Below are 19,550 nucleotides of genomic sequence, written 5' to 3'. Positions count from 1 at the left end.
TCCTTTGGTTCCTTTGTGACCCTGGGCCTGGGTACAAATTACCCCCTTTACCCCCCTCTCATGGGGTCTGCTCAGGGTGACCAGATGACAAAACTGCAAAAGAGGACAAGGCACCCCAAACTGTAGGACCCCAAGAAAAATGTATGACATGACAAAATAAAAGCTAAAAACACTCCTCTATTGATTTCATCGGGTTCACCCATTTCTACCTGGTCCACAGCCGTGCACATTTGGTCCCTGTTTCGTATATGCGACGGCTGGGCAGAAATGGCTTTAATTTCAACACTGTGTTACTTATGATGCAGTTTAAAACTAGATGGCATAGAATCGATTGATGACAAGAAGGCTCTGCACAGGCGAAGGAGGACACGGAAGTTCTTTTCCAGGCTACAAAAGAGGACGTGTCCGGGCAAAAGAGGACGCCCGGGCAAGCCCCACGTGGACTCTCCCCTTTCTCTCCCCCGGCAGGGCTGCAGGAGCGCTTGTGCCCGTCGGAGCCTTGCGAACGCGTGGCTGGGACCAGAGGCTGCCGCCGCCGCCGCCACGCCTTGCCAGTCGCCTCCCGCTCCTGGACGCCTGGGGGGCAGGGGCTATTTGGAGCTGAGCCGCCGCAATCCATTTGCAGCCTCCGCCAGACACCGTCCCGCCCGCCTGGACTGAATCGCCTCCAGCCCCGCCCCGCCCCGCCGGCCTCTCCCGCCGCCACCCCCCAGCCTGCGCCCTGCGCGCGGAGTAAAGCACCTGCCCCGCTGCGCACCGAAGGTTCTCCTCGCCACCAGGGTCCTGGGCACGACTTGGCTTCTCCCGCTGGCGCCCCCGATGCTCTGCTGGTGGGCTCCTCTGCCTTCCCTCCGCCGGCCACGCGGCTGCACTCTCCGCCCCGGCCCTGGGAACTAGGCGAAGACCCGGCCCGCCGCCCCCAGCCCTCCCCCCCCGCCAGGATGGTGGACGTGTTCAGCGGGCGGCTGCTCCTCAACAAGGACGGGCAGGCGGTGGACCCCGAGCAGGCGCTGCAGAACAAGATCGTCGGCGTGTACTTCTCCGCCGCCTGGTGCTCGCTCTGCAGGGACTTCACCCCGCTCCTGTGCGACTTCTACAGCGAGCTGGTGGAGGAGGCGCAGCCGCCGGCCCCCTTCGAGATCGTCTTCGTCTCCTCCGACCGCAGCCCCGAGGAGATGGCCGAGTACCTGCACGACGTGCACGGCGACTGGCTGGCGCTGCCCTTCCACGACCCCTTCAAGCAGTGAGTAGCAGGCCTCGGGGAGGGATAGGGTGGGTAGAGGGATGCTCCTTTCCCTCTCACCCAACACCAGAACGAGGGGACATTGCTCAAACTGAGTGTTGGGAGAGTTAGGACAGACCAAAGAAGAGACTTCTTTACTCAGCGTGTAATTAGTCTGTGGAACTCCCTGCCACAGGATGTGGCGATGACATCTGGCCTGGATGCCTTTAAAAGGGGACTGGACAAATTTCTGGAGGAAAAGTCCATCACAGCCATGAGGTGTATGTGCATCCTCGAGATTTTAGAAGTGGGTTACCTCATAATGGCAGATGCAAGGGAGGGCACCAGGATGCCGGTCTCTTGTTGTCTTGTGTGCTCCCTGAGGCATTTGTTGGGCCACTGAGATACAGGAAGCTGGATTAGATGTCCTATGGCCTGATCCAGGGGGCTCTTCTTATGTTCTTATCTTCCACTTGCCAGGTGCTGCTGTGAGCCTCGCTGTCCTGTATGGGGAGACTTTTCATGGCAGGTGATTTAAATTCAAACCCATGTCCAGTGCCAGCTCTTCTCTACACCCCACATGAACTCCCAGAAGTACTAAACAAAAGAGATCATTTATGAACAAGTTACAAAGCACCAATTCTCATACAGATCTTTGGGGAACTTCACTTCTTACTTCCTTAAATTACTCATTTATTCCAACTCCCAGGTTCCTGTTCTTTAACCAGTTACCAATCCATAAACAGACCTGTCTTTTTTCGAGGGCTAGTAAGTTTACTCAAAAACCTTTATTAAAGGATTTCACCAAAAGTAGTTTGAAAGTCAAAGTACTGTATACAGGTGTCAGGATCACCTCTATTCCTTGCCTCTTGACTTAACCAACTATAGATTATTATTAGTGGTCTTTAATGTGTTTATTTTAAAATATTCACATCTCACCTTTTTCTTTTATTAGACACGTGCCCAAGCAGAGTGAGGTTAGTAAGGCAGGACATCTTTTCAGACCCATGCCCGGTCAAATAATTATACAGTTGAAAGGCATCTTCAAGGTCATCTAGTCTGACCTATTGCTTGAAGCAGAAAAATAGTCTCTAGAAAGTACCTGCCAAGGCTCTGCTTGAAGATATCCAGCGAGGGAGAACCCACCACTTGCCTCATGAAATGTTTCCGGATATTCACCTGAAATCTCTCCTCTTGCAGCTTTAGCCCATTAAATCTAATTCTACTTTCTGGGGCAGCAGACAACAAATCTTTTCCCTCTTCCATGTGGCAGCCCTTCAGGTATTTGAAAAGCGTTATATCCCCCCTCAGGCTTTTTGTCTTTAGGCTAAAACATGCCAAGTTTCGAAATGTTTCCTTATAGGACTTCCACCTCCTTAAGCACAGGGGTGAAAAGCCTTGCTGCATGTGCTTATCTTTAATTATGGTTTCCACCCAGAAAAGACATTAAACTGATCTGCCTGTAATCTGTCTGGCTCCCTCATTAGATATCAGTGTTACCTTGGTCACTTTATAGTCGTCTAGCACAGCGGCTGATTTCAAGGACGATTTACGTTTTGTTTTAGAAGATCAGCAGTTGTTTAGTTGCTCTTTGAGTGGCTGCCATTTGAACCCAGTGATTTGTTTAGTCTTTAATTTGCCAGCACACCATAGAACCCTGTCCCTCATCACTTTGATTTGATTCAGTTCTTCTCCCCCACTTGTAGAGAAGATCTTTTGCTTATAATTAGAGGAGAGGACTTGCATCCAGCATTCTTGAACTCACCTTTGCACAACATTTTAACAGTCCCAATTCATTTCAGCCTCTAGGTTGTTCAAACAATCCAGGAACTATTTTGAGATTGTCACAAGTTCACAGCATGGAGAGAGAGACTCAAGTACTCTTCACTTGTCCCACGGTTCAGTTTGAGAAACTGGAGCATGTAAATGGACATATGAAATATTGTCACGGATGGATGCAGTCCACTATTCCTCCCAGCCGATTCCCTCAGTCACTATTACTGTGGTAAAGTCTAAATGAGATTATTTTAATGCACTGATTTCATGAGTATTTCTTATCCAGTCCAGGGTAGCCAGATACAGTGGGGGACAGAGTGCTTATAACTTTAACCAATTAATAGAGGAGGGAATTTCGGCAGGCGCAGCTCAACACTGAAGGGTTTAAAAAGCTGCACCTGCCAAAATTGCTCTTCTATACAAAGGTTAAAGGTGTAGGCACTGTGTCTTGCATTATATCTGGTCACCCTGATCCAGACACAGTGCTGGAGAAAGAGCCAGATTCCTGCCGCCCTGATCCTGTTCTCATTCTCAGTAAGAAGAAGGTTGAACAACCAACTGCTGGCCTCTGGGGCCTTGTGTTGAACTGAGAAGTGTGCTGTTCGTCAGTAGCACCAGATGTAACTGAAATGTGGGAGTTTGTCTTGTCCTTGCACAGGCACTTGGATGCATTGTTTCACTAGGGCCCCCTCTTTGTGGACCAGCTGTCCTTGACAGAGGTCCCAGTGCAGGAGGATTGTTCCTGCAAAGCAAGAATGGTGTTGGGATTGGCCAGGTGGGGTACTGACTGAGGGTCAGTGAGCTTCCTTGGGGAGAGTATTTCATAAATGGGACACCACCACTGAAAAGGATATCCTTGCCTGATCTCTGGTCGGAGACACATAGGTAGCTGCCTGATACTAAGTCAGACTGTTGGTCTACCAGGCTGCAGTCCTGTGCATACTCACCTGACCTCAGTGGGACTTACTCCTGAGCAGACAAGCCTACAATTGTGCTGTCAGTGTTTATCATTCTACACAGAGACTTTCCAGGGTTTCAGCCAAGAGATTTTCCTAGTCCTATCTGAAGGTACAGGGGATTGAACCTAGGATCTTCTCCATGCCAAACATGCTCTACTGTGCTCACTCTGCATCTGAAGAAGGGCCACTGATGATTATCTTAACAATTGGGCAGGTCATCCAGGATTATTTTTTTCTCTGACACAGGCTTTAAAAATTCAGGAAGTGAAATTGGTTTCATGTTAAACCCAGTTGCTCAGGCAAGCCGAGTTCTTTTTTTAAAACCTCCCTGGAGTAAATGTGTACCTCCACTGCTCCTTATAGACCTTTCCCAAGGCTGCCAACAACAACAAGTTATATAACTCTCAGTCACCTGTTTTGCATCAACTTCATTTTACAGTTGGTGCTTTCAAGATCCACTTTCAATCTCAGCAGACAGGGAGGAGGACAAACAAAATGAGGCAAAGCAAACAGAATAAAACAAATTGAGTAGGAGCAGTAAGTAGCAAATTGCACCCCATTCCAGCTTGTTATCTGCATCATCAGAAATTGGAATTGGTGGGGCTGTGTGTGTCGAGCAGGTTGCACTACAAGTCAAACCTTCATGCAGAAATTGTTCAACCTGGATTTGCCTCGAGCACTAATTCCCCCCTCCGCCACACAGATAATTGTTCTTCACTTTGGGGGCAAACTCTTTTCACGCCATCATGGTGCCATGTCATTTTTCACAGAGAACAAAGAAGGCACAAAATAAGGCATGTCAGGAAAAGATGTTTCATCTCCTCAATGACTGGGGAGGGCAAGCATTCATACTGGTCTTCATGTTGTATAATGCGACAATCTCTCATATCACATACAGTCCTGAGTACAATACAATCCTGTATACTAGTATCTGTATCTTAGGGAAACCGCACATAATTGCTCCACACTGGATGGCTATAAGGCATGTGAGAAGCCAAACAAGCGTATCCTGATGAATGGAGCCAATGCTCCTTCCATGTAGTACAGATACAAGTGTTTCTTTCTGTGCTGATGTACACAGGCTATTTTTGGCGCAATATTCTGTCCCCACCTCTTTCACCTGATATGCATACCACTTGTACATAACATTGTTTTGCAATTAAATACATCGTTATGCTACCCAGGAGTTATCAGTCAAAATCTTTCTTCATTCTACCCACAGTTATTTCAGATCCTGGTGTGTGAATAAACCACAGTTTCTTGAGTTGGGATGTAATGGGAAACTTTGGTTTATTCAAAACTGAAAGTACAAGCTTTCATTCTCCATTCCTCACACACAGAGGAGGAGGAGACCGTGGGCATGCCGTGGCTTTTTCTTGACAAGATATGATTGAGATAATCATATGAACAAAACCACTGTGTCTTATTTACAATGCTTGATTTCAAAAATCAGATATCCTGCTTTGTGGTTTGTATGCAGTTCTGTGTAGTGAAGTTGTGTACATGTACAGAGCTGACTTTGGAAGTTTCCAAAGCTTTGTTGAGTGTTCTGCCCCATTTCCAGATGTGTCACTAGGGTATGTGTGACCCAGTATAGGAGGCCAGCATGTCACCCCTATGATGGACCTCCTCCCGTGCAGTGGGTGGGGCAACAGCCTGGGCGGTGGTCATGGTGATATACCATCGCCCCACCCTCTCTGGTTTTTTGGCTATAACATTTGATAGAATAGAGATATTTCAATGAGGTTTGTTTCATTGCATTATGCATGAAATTACACATTGATTATTTTATGACATGATGATATTATTCAAAAATACCAATTTAAACAATGTTGGCGGGAAGAACACCTAATCTTTCTGTTCCGTTTTGATCGCCACTGAATGAAGCATCCTGAGGACTGTTTCCCTTTGCCTTCATCCCTGAAAGGATTGTATTTATTTTTAAAATTTATATCCCACACTTTCCCCTCCTATTATGGAAGCATTCAAAGGTAACTAGCAGCACAAAGTCTAAAGGCAACAGTAAAACCACGGAAAACACAACCACAATAAATAAATAACAGTACCCAAAGCGGACCAGAAGTAGCCATTGGAATCCCCAAACCAGCACCACAAGCCAAAGGGGAAGGTCAAATGAAATAGAAAGGTTTTCAGCTGGCCCTGAAACTGGGTCAATGAAGGCACACTGACCTCACCTCCTACAGAGGGAGTTCCTTAATCTGGTCACCACCACAGAGAAAGCACATGTCACCACCAGATGTTCTGTCAGTGGCAGAACATGTAAAAGGTCCCCGGAGAGCTCTGAAAATGGTCAGGTTCATGTGGGAGAAGGCAGTCCTTCAAGTACTCTGGTGCCAGGTTGTTTGGGCCTTTCGAAGTTAAAACCAGGACGTTAAAATGCACCCAGAAATGTATCAGTTATCCATTCAGACAGAACCACATCTGATGCTGGTTATCACTCATGCAGTAGATTCTGCATAAGATGAAGTTTCCCAGTGGTCTTCAAGGGCAGCCCTACATAAAACACATTGCGCATGCCCAGAATTTCACTCTCTGTCTGCACAGGTGACCATTGAAAGAACTTTAGTCACAGGTGAGCTACCTGTCCTTTTTTCCTTTCACTCAAGCTCTTTGACAGAGAGTCACAGATTCTGAGTAGGCTTCAAAATACCTGCTTGTTTGTATTAAACTCAGATTTTGTTTTAAACAAAGTTATTTTAAAGAAAAGCATCATATATATGATCATATGCATCATTATATATATATATATATATATATATATATATATATATATATATATATATATATATATATATATATATATTGGTGTGTGTGTGTGATGTTTGATTTGATTTCCTATATATGACATTATTTTTTTAAAAAAGCTGGGCACATTTTTTGGGAAGCTTGATTGAAATAAAACATAAGATTTGTTTTCAGATTCATAACCTGTGATCCAGTCTGCTTGGTTATATTTTTAAGTCTCCTCCTCTGTTTTGTTGCAGTGAGTTGAAAAAGAAATACAATATCACAGCCATTCCTAAACTGGTGATTGTTAAACAAACTGGAGAAGTCATCACTGATAAAGGAAGAAAGCAGATACGGGAGAGAGGCCTCAGTTGCTTCCGAAACTGGCTTGAGGGAGCTGACATCTTTCAGAATTTCTGTAGCTGAACGAAAGGTGGGATTTTCCAACAGGGTAGCTTTGCTACACAATTTGTACAGCAGAGTTTCTCATTATCACAATTAGGCCACTGTATTCAGTCCTATTGTTCTTTCTTTCAAATTCTGGGTGGCTGGAATAGTTCAATATAGCTGGTCCCCAAAGCACCTTTCCTTCTAATCTTTGTATTGTTATTTATGTTTATATTACATAGAAGATAGCAGAGCACTCCTAACGTCACTGAAGAATTTGGTACAGGTCTGTTTTGTATAGTATAATGGCCATTGCTGACACCTCGAAAGATGTCTTCTCAAATCTATGCAAGCACTTTATTTTTGCAAAGATAAAACTGTACAGAAAGAACTTTATATTTCTTGACAAGAAGACTTTTTGAATTGTTGGTCTATAATTTATATTACTATATGTAAAGAAAGAACATTTGTTTTTAGTAAATCTCTTTATGGCTTACATGTCTTTCCATGTCTACTTTTGTTGCATACCAAACTGAAAAGAAAAACGGATGTCACATCATCACATGCGCTTTTGCTCTCTGCTTAGGCTTTAACAGTGGGAGGATTGAGGGCAAGTGGTATGGGGAAGGAGAAATGCAAGGATGCCTGGGGAAACATAAGCTGGGGGGAGAAGAGAGGCTAATGACTCCCCTCCCTTTTCATCCCTTTGTCCCTTCCTGTGATTTTTTCCCATGAGCCATACAAAAGTAGAAGGGGAAAAAATAAGGTAGTTATATACAAGCTGCAAATTGTGGCATGTGGATGTGGCATGTGCATACGGGAGAACCCGTGGACATTATATATCTGGACTTTCATAAGGCGTTCAACACAGTTCCTCACCAAAGGCTACTGAAAAAACTCCACAGTCAGGGAATTAGAGGGCAGGTCCTCTCATGGATTGAGAACTGGTTGAAGGCTAGGAAACAGAGAGTGGGTGTCAATGGGCAATTTCCACAATGGAGAGAAGTGAAAAGCGGTGTGCCCCAAGGATCTGTCCTGGGACCGGTGCTTTTCAACCTCTTCATAAATGACCTGGAGACAGGGTTGAGCAGTGAAGTGGCTAAGTTTGCAGATGACACCAAACTTTTCTGAGTGGTGAAGACCAGAAGTGATTGTGAGGAGCTCCAGAAGGATCTCTCCAAACTGGCAGAATGGGCAACAAAATGGCAGATGCGTTTCAATGTCAGTAAGTGTAAAGTCATGCACATTGGGGCAGAAAATCAAAACTTCACATATAGGCTGATGGGTTCTGAGCTGTCTGTGACAGATCAGGAGAGAGATCTTGGGGTGGTGGTGGACAAGTCAATGAAAGTGTCCGCCCAATGTGCGGTGGCAGTGAAGAAGGCCAATTCTATGCTTGGGATCATTAGAAAAGGTATTGCGAATAAAACAGCTGATATTATAATGCCGTTGTACAAATCGATGGTAAGGCCACACCTGGAGTATTGTGTCCAGTTCTGGTCGCCACATCTCAAAAAGGATATAGTGGAAATGGAAAAGGTGCAAAAGAGGGAAACTAAGATGATTGCTGGGCTGGGACACCTTCCGTATGCGGAAAGGCTACGGCGTTTGGGCCTCTTCAGCCTAGAAAAGAGACACCTGAGGGGGGACATGATTGAGACATACAAAATTATGCATGGGAAGGATAAAGTGGATAGAGAGATGCTCTTTACACTCTCACATAACACCAGAATCAGGGGACATCCACTAAAATTGAGTGTTGGGAGAGTTAGGACAGACAAGAGAAAATATTTCTTTACTCAGCGTGTGGTTGCTCTGTGGAACTCCTTGCCACAGGATGTGGTGATGGCATCTGGCCTGGATGCCTTTAAAAGGGGATTGGACAAGTTTCTGGAGGAAAAATCCATTACGGGTTACAAGCCATGATGTGTATGTGCAACCTCCTGATTTTAGAAATGGGCTATGTCAGAATGCCAGATGCAAGGGAGGCAACCAGAATGAGGTCTCTTGTCATCTGGTGTGCTCCCTGGGGCATTTGGTGGGCCGCTGTGAGATACAGGAAAGCTGGACTAGATGGGCCTATGGCCTGATCCAGTGGGGCTGTTCTTATGTGCCCTCGTTCTTGCTGTACACCTGTTGCTCTTCACAGGTGTGGTATTCACTGATTTGGTATCCACTGATTTGACTCACCACTGATACCGAGGTTCACCTTTAAATGCCTTGTAACAAGGAAAAAAGCACCAAAATCCAATTTCTGACCTTCACGCTGTTAAATAATTATAATGTCATTCTACTAGAGTCCATTATTTACCCCATCTAGTGGCTGAATATATAGTGTCTGTACCAATGCATTCTGGAGCGACAATGGAGGAGTAAGAAACCTGGAAGAGGGTCTTTAAAGCTCTTTGTCCACTGATTTGGTATCCACTGATTTTTTTTCATCCACTGATGTTCCAGAATGGATCCCCAGTGGATTAGGCACAACCTGTATTAGTAATTGACTTGAGCAGCATTTCACATGCAAACACTATACCTTACCAAACAAGATCTTACAGTATTTTTAGTGAAGCATACTTTATATAGCAAAGCTTCTTAACAGGATACAAATCCATAAAAAGCTATCTTGTATGCTTGATGCCTGAGTAATATAATCCCATCACACTTTGAAAGGATGTTCCAGCTGGAAACTCTTTTGAGATCTCTGAGCATGTCATTTGAGAAGACACAAAGCACAGAGGACCACAAAGACAAGGACCACAGAGGACTTCATGGTTGGCACAGAGGACCACAAAGACAAGGACCACAGAGGACTTCATGGTTGGCTAATAAAAAGTACAAATGACTTGCGCAGCAGCAACCATAGGGGATCTGTTAGTTTCTTCTGTTGAACAAGTTTGATTTCTCCCTCTGTCTTGGTTGTTTCATGCATGAGCCTTCTCCTTTTATTTGGTTGGAAAGGCAGCATATAAATCTTTAAAATAAATAAGTACATCTTTACTTGGAAGTTCCACTGTATTCAGTAGAGGTTACTCTCAGTTAAGTGTGCATAGGATTGTGTCCCTCGTAATGTCTAGTTTGTTTCTCAGGTACATGGAGAGATCTTGATGACACTTAGGATGCAATCCTAACCCCTTATCTCAGTGCTTTCCAGCACTGGCATAGCAGTGCCAATGGGACATGTGCGGCAACCTGCAGTTGGGTGGCACTCACAGAGGCCTCCTCAAAGTAAGGGAATGTTTGTTCCCTTACCTCAGAGCTGCATTGCCCTTAAGTCAGTGCTGGAAAACACTGACATAAGGGGTTAGGATTGCGCCCTTTATGTGGTAAGAGGTAAACTTGACCCAGGCCATTCAGCTTTTTCACATGCATTATGAGCTGCTGGTGTAGAATAACAGGGAACCTCAGCCGAAAGAGCCTGGCTGGCTGGCACTAGAGTCAGTATCAGAGTTCCACACTGTGGTGTTTGCAAATACAAAGTTGGGCTATGGAAGTCTGTAACATTTCTTCTATCAGTCTCTCTTCAGTGGTTTGATGGATGTAAGCTTCAATCCTAGACACTTGTTCCTGGGAGTAAGTATAGTTGAAAACAGTGGGATTTAGTTCTGAGTAGACATGCACAGGATTGCACTGATAGTGGAGTAAGTAATAATTTGCCTGCTTTCATTTCTTGCTTTCTTGGTCAGTCAGTGTCCAAAAAGGAACTTACGTTTACACTACCTGCTATAAACTGTCAAGCGTCTAAAGGACCTGTATAAGAGACTCCCTCTTTCTCTTGCATATACTAACCTCTGGAGGTTTAACTAATGTACCTGTGGGTTTCTAGTTAGCAACAGCCATCTGTGCTGTGGGAACCAAAGGCTCATATTTCTCCTCATGAACATTCATGCCTAATGTTGTTGATCAGAGGCATCACACCAGAAATTTAGTGTAGCCCAATGAAATATCCTTCTGCGTAGAATTACAGTGTGTGCTTACAGTTATTATTATTATTAACAGTATTTATCTACCGCTTTTCAACAAAAAAAGTTCACAAGTTGGTTGACAGAGAAAAATCAAAGAACTAATGGCTCCCTGTCCCAAAAGGGCTCACAATCTGAAAAGATGCAACACCAACAGACAGCTAGAAAAGACACTGCTGGGGGCAGGTGGGCCAGTTACTCTCCCCCTGCTAAATAAAAGAGGAGCACCCACTTGAAAAAGTGCCTCTTACCCAGTTAGCAGTTATCTAGACCCATGAAATGTTCTAAGACTTAACAGTGATATCCTATGCATGTCTTCCCAGAAGTAAATACTGTTGTTTTCAGTGGGGCTTACTCCCAGGAAAGTCCCTTAATTGCAATCATTCTTCATGCCTAATGGGTAGAGATGTGATTTTTCAGTAATAGAAACACATAACCGCTTTCTGTACTTCTTTTGTAAACAAAAAACAAAACAAAAACCCAAATGTGTAAAAAAGTAAATACAGTCAGTTCTTATTATCCACTAGGGTTAGGTTCCCTCACGGGTAGCAGATTTGCAGATAACGAACCATAGATTCTATGGGGTTAGGTACAAGGGGTACTCTAGGAGGGGAAGGGGTACCTTCCCTGCCATCAGAAGAATCCAGCAGAGACCCTCAGGAAGCCAGCAGAGTGCAGCAGGAAATGCCAGAATATATGTGAGTACTGTAGAACCTTGCAGAGGATGCATGGACCTTCAGAATGGCGCCTGTGACTAGCACAGACCCCTTTAAAATGACCAGCAAAAGCTTCCATTGGCCATTTTAAAGGGGTCCACACTGATCACAGGCACCTGGTGCGGGATGCCAGCATGTCACCCCCTATGCAGTGGGCGGGGCAACTCCCCAGGTGGTGGGCGTGGTGATGTACCATCACTCTGCCCCCACTGTTTTTTTGGCTGTACCTTTTGATAGAATAAAAATAGAACACATTCTGCATGAAATGACACATTGATTGATATATAACATGCTGGTATGATTCCTCCAAACTGTGATTTTAGTGATTTTGGTCACTAGTTATGTCACCCCCCCAAGGGTGTCAACTTGCTAACACCTTATTGTAGCAGTTCTCAAACTTTTAGCACTTGGACCCACTTTTTAGAATGACAATTTGTCCAAGACCCACCAGAAGTGATGTCATGGTGGAAGTGACATCATCAGGCAAATTAAAATAAATAAGTATAAATAAAGTAAAAGAAATAATTAAGTAAGCCAAAGCCAGCCCTGGTCTATCACGTGAATTTCTTCTGTAGTCTGCCTGCAATACCCCCCCCCCCCCAACACCAATAAGGTTTTCAGCCCTGCCCAGTTCAGTTTAAGAACTTCTGTTTAAACCAGATCACTGTCAGGATCCACCTGGCTTTGCAAGTCTCAGAAAATTTCACCTTATCAGCTGAAGCCTCTGTTTTGATTCTTTTTAGTGTGTGGGGGGGGGGCTGCCTTCTGGAGCACTTGTTTAGCTGCAGGTGCATAGGATCAGGACCATCCTGGTAGCCTTGTACTCTCCTTCACCTGATCATCCACACCAGCCAAGGTACGTTTGCTTACCTGCAAGTAAACGCAACTGTGAGGCTTAGTTTCACTTTCCATAGGGCTCAATGCATTCATCTGCTTGGAGGGAGAGACTTCCTTCTCAGGTGTTTTTGGGGGCTGCATTCATTGGATCAGGACCATTCTGGTATCATTGGATTCCTCTCAGCCTGCCTTTCCGACAGACTAAGGCAATTTTGCTTAATCGTGAGTAAACACACAATATGGCTCACTTTCATTTTCTATAGAGATCCATGCATTTTTGTTCTCCAGTTTTTTGGCCATAACTGTTGATAGAAAGGAGATATTTCACTCTGGTATTTTGCATTGCATTCCACTGGACATTCCACACCCAACGGTGTATAATATGATGGGGTTACACCTAACCACTGCAATTTTAGCATGTCATCCCCCCCAGTGCACGTCACCGGGTGCGGCCCACACCCCCTGCACCCCCCTAGCAATGCCACTGACAGGCACCATTCTAAAGGTCCCTACAGCTTCTGGAAGGTCTCTGCATAGCAGATAAGCATATCATCCTAGCAAAGCTCTGCCTCTGTTACCTGAGCTGATTTTGGCTAGAGGATAAGCTTCTGTCTCAGGCAGGTACCCGCTCAACAGCTGATTGTGGGCAGTGCTTTCAACAATCAGCTGGTGAGGGTGTGAAAGTATCCCACCTTCCCACCTTCCCCGGGAGCTTCCACGTGGCAAAACCAGAAGGGGTGGGGGCCATGGGCTGTTACCAGTATTGGTGGTACTGAAGATACAACATGAGAAATGGTATATTAGGGGACAAAGGTTGAGAAACACTGCAGCTCAGTGTTTCTCAACCAGTAGTACAGATACTGGTGGTACTTGAGGCAGCGTCTGGTGGTACTCGCAAGGACCCTGGCCACCCACGGCCTGGCAGTGAGACCTGAAATGCAACACAACAAACAGTGTGTTCCTTTTAAAAGTAGTGAGTTGGTAAAGAATCAACGTTCAATTATTCCTGAAGACAACAGGATTACTGGGCACACCACAGAGGCTTCCACTGTCACAATCTTAATTTTCTTCCCATTGGCCACATACAGTATCAATCAAGAGGAAAACTGTAATAGCACATGAACAAATACCCAGACTGGAATGTTGAGAATGTGGGGTAAGCACATCTGTGAAGAATGTATAATGTGGTCAGTGGTCATGTGACAGCTCTGCCTTGTGCCTGCCTTGCAACTTCACCCACAGTCACTCAGCTACTGCAAAGCTGCTGAAAATCCACTGAGGGACTGCCTTGTGAACGCCTGTAAGTCAATGATATTCCACCATACTAACACATGGCAATAGCATTCATATGACCTGCAGCAGGAAATTGTGCATGTATAAATTAGTGATCAATGCCTAAATGCTCAGAGAATGATCTAAAGGCACATGATTCTCTTATTTTTGTCAGTCCTTGGATAGGGAACATGTTGGGAACCCTGCATAAGATGCTCTGTAAGTGGAGTTACCCATTATGATAAGCTTCAGGTCGCCACTCAGTCCAACAGCTTTGTGACAAGTTCATCCCCATCATGTGCAACATATAAGAAATTACCCTGCTACTGCTACAGAAGTAGTCACTGTCCAGCTGCCATCATCATTGATGCTGAGCAGGAAGGGGGGGGGGCAGGGGTGGGAAGCAGCATGTGATGAGATTAGGGCACAAGGTAAGTTTTCCCACATGTTACAGATTGGAAGAACTGAAACTCTGGCATTGTTATTTGGCTTTAGCTATGTGTTTATTGTAAAAATGTTCCATCTCCAGCTGCCTGAAGGAAGAGTACTGTATAAGTTTAAAAGCAATGCTGCTGCTGCTACTACTACTAGTAGTAGTACATCTCATAGCCACAAATTAATAATTTAACAAGGACTACTACTACTAGTAGTAGTAGTAGTAAGATGCTCTGTAGTAGTAGTAGTACTAGTAGTAGTGAAATTTTACTATATTTAACATGTCATGGTACTTGAAGTGAGAATATATTGTTCTTGGCTTCCTATTGCCTTTCACAGAAAGCAAACAAAAGGCAAACAGACCCCAAAAAATCTTGCTGTCACTGCAAGTATCAGATTGTATACATAGTTTTTATTATTTACGTGGCTGAGTAGCTTGTCAGATGCAAGCATTAAAATGGATTCATTCTAGTTGCACCACATAAGTTAAGGCATAAGTTCCCTCGTACAGGAATGCGTGGGTGGCTACAGATTCTCGGCTGTCTCCTGCAATGAAGACAAACATACAGATGACTGAATCCTACACAAAGCAAGATTTATTATAGACATCTTTCCCCTCCTTTCATTTCACAATGTATTTAAAATAAAAGTCTTGCACATAAAACATGTTAATGGTTATTTTCTTTGGATTTTAACAACAACAACAACAACAACAACAACAACAGGTATTTATATACCGCCTTTCTTGGTCTTTATTCAAGGCGGTTTACATAGGCAGGCTTTATTAAATCCCTTATTAAATAGGGATTTTTACAGTTTCAAAGAAGGTTCTTTCTTTCAAGAACGACTACATTCAAGGTGTTTCGTTCCGATCTGGCTTCACATTCTGGCCTCCATCCTCCCACGCTCAGAGCAGATGGAATTGCTCAGCTTCAGCTTGTCAGCTGCTCCAAGGTCGCACGGTGCCGGTGGCCTCGAACTGGCGACCTTGTGGATGTTATCTTCAGGCAGATGGAGGCTCTAACCTCTAGACCAGACCTCCTGCCTGATTTTAAGAAATGGTGGGTGTATTTCTGAAGGGCAGATAAAATTCAAAGTGGAGAAGTTTCTAAGATGAATGGATCCTGATCCCTCCCCCACCAAGTTGAAGCCAAGCAGGCTATATAAAGCTATTGAATGTGAATATTGAATAATTGCAAAGGATAGCCATGTTAATCTGTTGTAACACAAAAAATTAAGACTTATGTTGGACCTAAAGACAGCCATTCTCAATGGGAGTCATATGGCCCTCTGGGGAGCCCTGGCAAATTTGAGGGGGCACAGTCTGGCAACTGTGAGAAGGGGATTTCATGCTTATCTATCTGTGTTGTATCCTTGTCTGACAGGGGGGCCTGGAACCCGAGAAGAGCTCTTAAGGGGCCATAGCCAAAAAAAGGTTGAGAATGGCTGCCTGAAGAGACCCAGAATTTTATGGTGGTATATGTCCTGTAGTGCCTTATTGTGACTTGTCATAATAAAAGTGTCAAGTCTCTCAACTTTTGTTAATCTTTCAAGCACTGCAGATACTTGTCTATAAGTTGACCCCACAGATAAGTCGAGGGCAGGTTTTGAACCAACAACCATGGAATTTTCTATGACCATCAGATAAGTTGGGGGTTAAACTTAGGGTGTCTGACTATAGTTTTGTCTGATTTTACCTGATGCCAGATCCTGAAAAATAACCTACCACTAATTGTTACCTAAGAACTGTAGTCTCTAATTTATTAAAAACATAATAAAAGGTCATAAGATACATTTTTATTCTTTTTAAAATTCTGGTCTTCACCATCTTTTTGTAAACACTATCAGAGTAAGTGCACTGTAAACAACATACCAGTGGTTCCCAAGCTGGTATTCATGTACTCCCAGGGACACTCAACAGGACCTTTAGGGGTACTTGAAAAAGAATGGAATAATGGCAGAAAAAGGCAGGCTGAGTTCCAGAATGCATGGCCTGGAAGGGGGGTAGCTAGTTGGCTGTGAAAACCCCACCAATAGCTAGTTTTTGGTCATCAATTCACCAGTGCACCAGTTGCACCAGTGACTGCAAACCAGCACAGTAAAAAAGCTGAAACGTAATATGGAAAGTGATCAATCAGTCAGAATTTCTCAGCACACTTCTGGTGCAAAACAGTGCAAAGGCAGAGTCTTCTGTTCTTCAAACAGACGAAAAGGGAAAATATGTGCTGAATACATGAAATCTGGGCTTTCATATGGAGGAGATGAGGGCTTGTCTTACTAATTACAAACATTTTGCTAATAGGAAGGGTACAATTTATGGAAATGGGCTGCCAAGGGATATGCAAGTGAAAAAAGTTGAACCATGAATCAAATCCACCTTCTGGTGTGTTAAACCAGAAGCTCTACATACAACATACCACCCATAAAACATAACTGGGAGTGTGCAATTCAATTTGCAGCAGAGAGATGCAGCTGCATATATTTGCAGCCCTTTTCACTCAGAAGTAGACCCACTGCTTTCCATGGGTGTTCTTCTGAAGTTCATGGTGCACTGAATTGTAGCCTGGGAAGGAGGGTCCCATCCTGGTGTTTCAAAAAACAGACCTGCTTTGCAAGCATTTGCCAAGCAGAACCAGAACCAGGCTGCAGCAGAAGGAAGGAGATTAAAAGGTGAACTTTGGCTGGAATTTCCCAGTTGCCGTAGAATCGATCTCTGCCCTGCCTGCCTGCTGCCTGCTGTTTGAGAAACTTGGCGCCTGCCTGCCTGCCCTTGAGAAACGAAACTGTTCAGAGTTGAAAGGCTCTGCCCTCTGATTGACGAAGATCAGGCGAAGTGAGAATTGGAGCTTGATTACTTAGCAGAAATTTCATGTACTATACGCGAGTACCTACAGTACTTTCCTTGTTGTTAAGTTATTAATTTGTGGCTATGAGATGTACGATACCCATTTTACATCTTCACTTGAATACAAGTATAGGGTGTAGGCTGGACCAGTGGGTGCAAATCATTGTAATTTATTTATTTAAAAACTATATTCCTCCTTTCTCCTTACAACAAGGCAGTCACAATAAAAAACATAACATGATTAGTGCAACCAGTATAAAATAAAACAATTACAATAAGTTGATTCCACTTCCCCTGTACTTGCATTCTACTCAACGCTTAAAAGGGCTGCTTCAGATGATAACTTTCTCACCTGAACTGACCCCCTAAGATCATGGTCATACATACAATGTGCATATGTCTGGCATTCGTTTCCTTGATCCCCGGTTAGTTCTGTTAATCACATGGGGGCCTACTGCAGAAGCATGTAGAGAGGTGGTTTGGATGCCTTTCATGTGATTAGGGAATCCTATTCACCCCCTCCTCACCAATGCAGCAGCACCAAAATGGCTACCACTGCATCCTGCGGGGGGGAGGGTAGTTGTGGAGGTCTCCTCTGGGTAAGGGAATAATTGATCCCTTATTCAAGGTAAGCCTGCATAGCACAGTGTGCGTATGTGTGTGTGTGTGTGTGTGTTTCTATTTGGATGTGCACTAGCTATATAGCTGGCGCAGGTCTATGTGGACCAGCACCATAGGATCAGGTCTGGGAAGGGGGTTAGGATTCAGCAGTTGCTGCTGCTGCCAAACCTGCCCATCCCCAGGCCCGATCTGCCCATCCCCACCCCCTGTTGCCACTGTTTCATTCTGACTGCTTTACAGCAGTCAGTGCCAGGGAAGAGGTGCTATGACAATGGCTGGAGAAAGTAGGATTGGGCTGTAAGAGAAGTAACGAAAAAAGGAGGGGAAAAGTCACAGTGTGTGCCCAGCAATAGCACACCCATCCTTATTGTGCAGGGCTGCTTCAGCAAGAAGGCATGGTCTAAACTGGCCCTAAGAGACTGATGGTATCGTGTAACAGAAAGAATCCACGTACAGATCTTCCGATCTGTGAAGAAGGATGCTTGTCAGTCATCACTGCCTAAGCTGATATGTGTGCCTGCCTGCAATGGCTGTTGTATAGTGATTGCCACAGGAGCTTACAAAGTTACATTTTCTCAGCATTAATAGATGACCCAGTGAAGCAATGAGGCCAGTTTGATTGTTCAATAGTTTGTAGTCCACGCCACAAAACCCATTAATAAATTAATGCCCCAATCCTGAGCATCCACTTTCCAGAAAAAAGGAATACATGAGACTGGGTGTGTAGGATTATGACTCGGTGTTATTAACCTTGCACACATCTGAGAACAGGCAAAGTGGGGCACAGGGAAGGCAGGAAAGAGTAAGGGTTACTGAGTACTTTGAGAAACATTTTGGGCATCATGAAGATAGAGGTGTCAGAACCAATCTTTAATCGCAATAACCTTTGATAGCAAGTTCTCAAGGCACCCACAGAAATGGAATGTGGTTCCTTTTGCCCTGGAGGTCAGGATGAACTCTCAATCATGCAGCCAGCAGAGAAAGGAAGCAGAAGATGACCTTTTAATCTTAATTTTTCCTGGAATCTTGAGTACTCTAGCCCCAAACTCAGCCTTCCGATTAGTTTGAAGCATTATATAAACTTCCTCGGTCAGCTTAGTTGTGACCTCTTCTCATGTACAAGAATGACAGAGGAATGAATAGGGGACGTCTGGAGCATAAACACAAGAATGTCTAGATTTCAAGAGAAAACTGTGAGTCTGAATTCTGTACGCCTATGTTAGGAAAGAATTTATCAGTGCTTCTTAAGCCTACACAGAATGGCGTAACTGCGGGCAACGCAGAGTCTTCTACATGAAATGAACATTTAAATAGTAAGCTTGTGTATTGCAACAATCATGTGTAAACTCTAAATGTCAGCCAGAGAACTCAGGGACCGATCTGACTGCTCAGGGATTACACGGTACTCTGTTAGTTACAGTCCTTGTTTGAGGAGTTCCCACTTGAGATACTTCCTTCCAGCTTCACAAAGCAAATGATATCAATCCCAGCAGGCTTGACGTCTAAACAGCAGTTGTTTCTTTCTAGCAAATGTAAAGATTTGCACCTGTGTTGCAATCATAAACATACACCTATCTCCATACATTTCACATTTCTAATGGTTTTTTACCCCTTATTTGTCTCTTCCATGGGTCCATCCTTTTATAGTAACTCAACCCAGATTGTTCAGGAGCTTTGTAAATGCATTTTGGCAACAAGCTGCATATTTCAGATGAAGTGCACATGGGAGACACTCACACAGCCCAGGTGAGGCAAGGAACTCAACTAAAGGCA

The 19,550-nt window shown here is 44.3% G+C and overlaps 1 protein-coding gene across 1 annotated transcript; it reads left to right on the top strand.

Moving 5' to 3' along the window:
* Positions 1–665: 665 nt before the first annotated feature.
* Positions 666–7,588, top strand: NXNL2 (nucleoredoxin like 2). Its single transcript, XM_066615809.1, has 2 exons — positions 666–1,243; positions 6,963–7,588. Exons 1-2 carry the CDS (start codon positions 942–944, stop codon positions 7,129–7,131), a joined length of 471 nt encoding a protein of 156 aa, XP_066471906.1. The 5' UTR covers positions 666–941; the 3' UTR covers positions 7,132–7,588.
* The last annotated feature ends 11,962 nt before the right edge of the window (positions 7,589–19,550 follow it).

The sequence above is a fragment of the Tiliqua scincoides genome, chromosome 2 (assembly GCF_035046505.1).
Source record: "Tiliqua scincoides isolate rTilSci1 chromosome 2, rTilSci1.hap2, whole genome shotgun sequence".
Classification (NCBI taxonomy): Eukaryota; Metazoa; Chordata; class Lepidosauria; order Squamata; family Scincidae; genus Tiliqua; species Tiliqua scincoides.
This window is presented reverse-complemented; position numbering and strand designations above follow the sequence as displayed.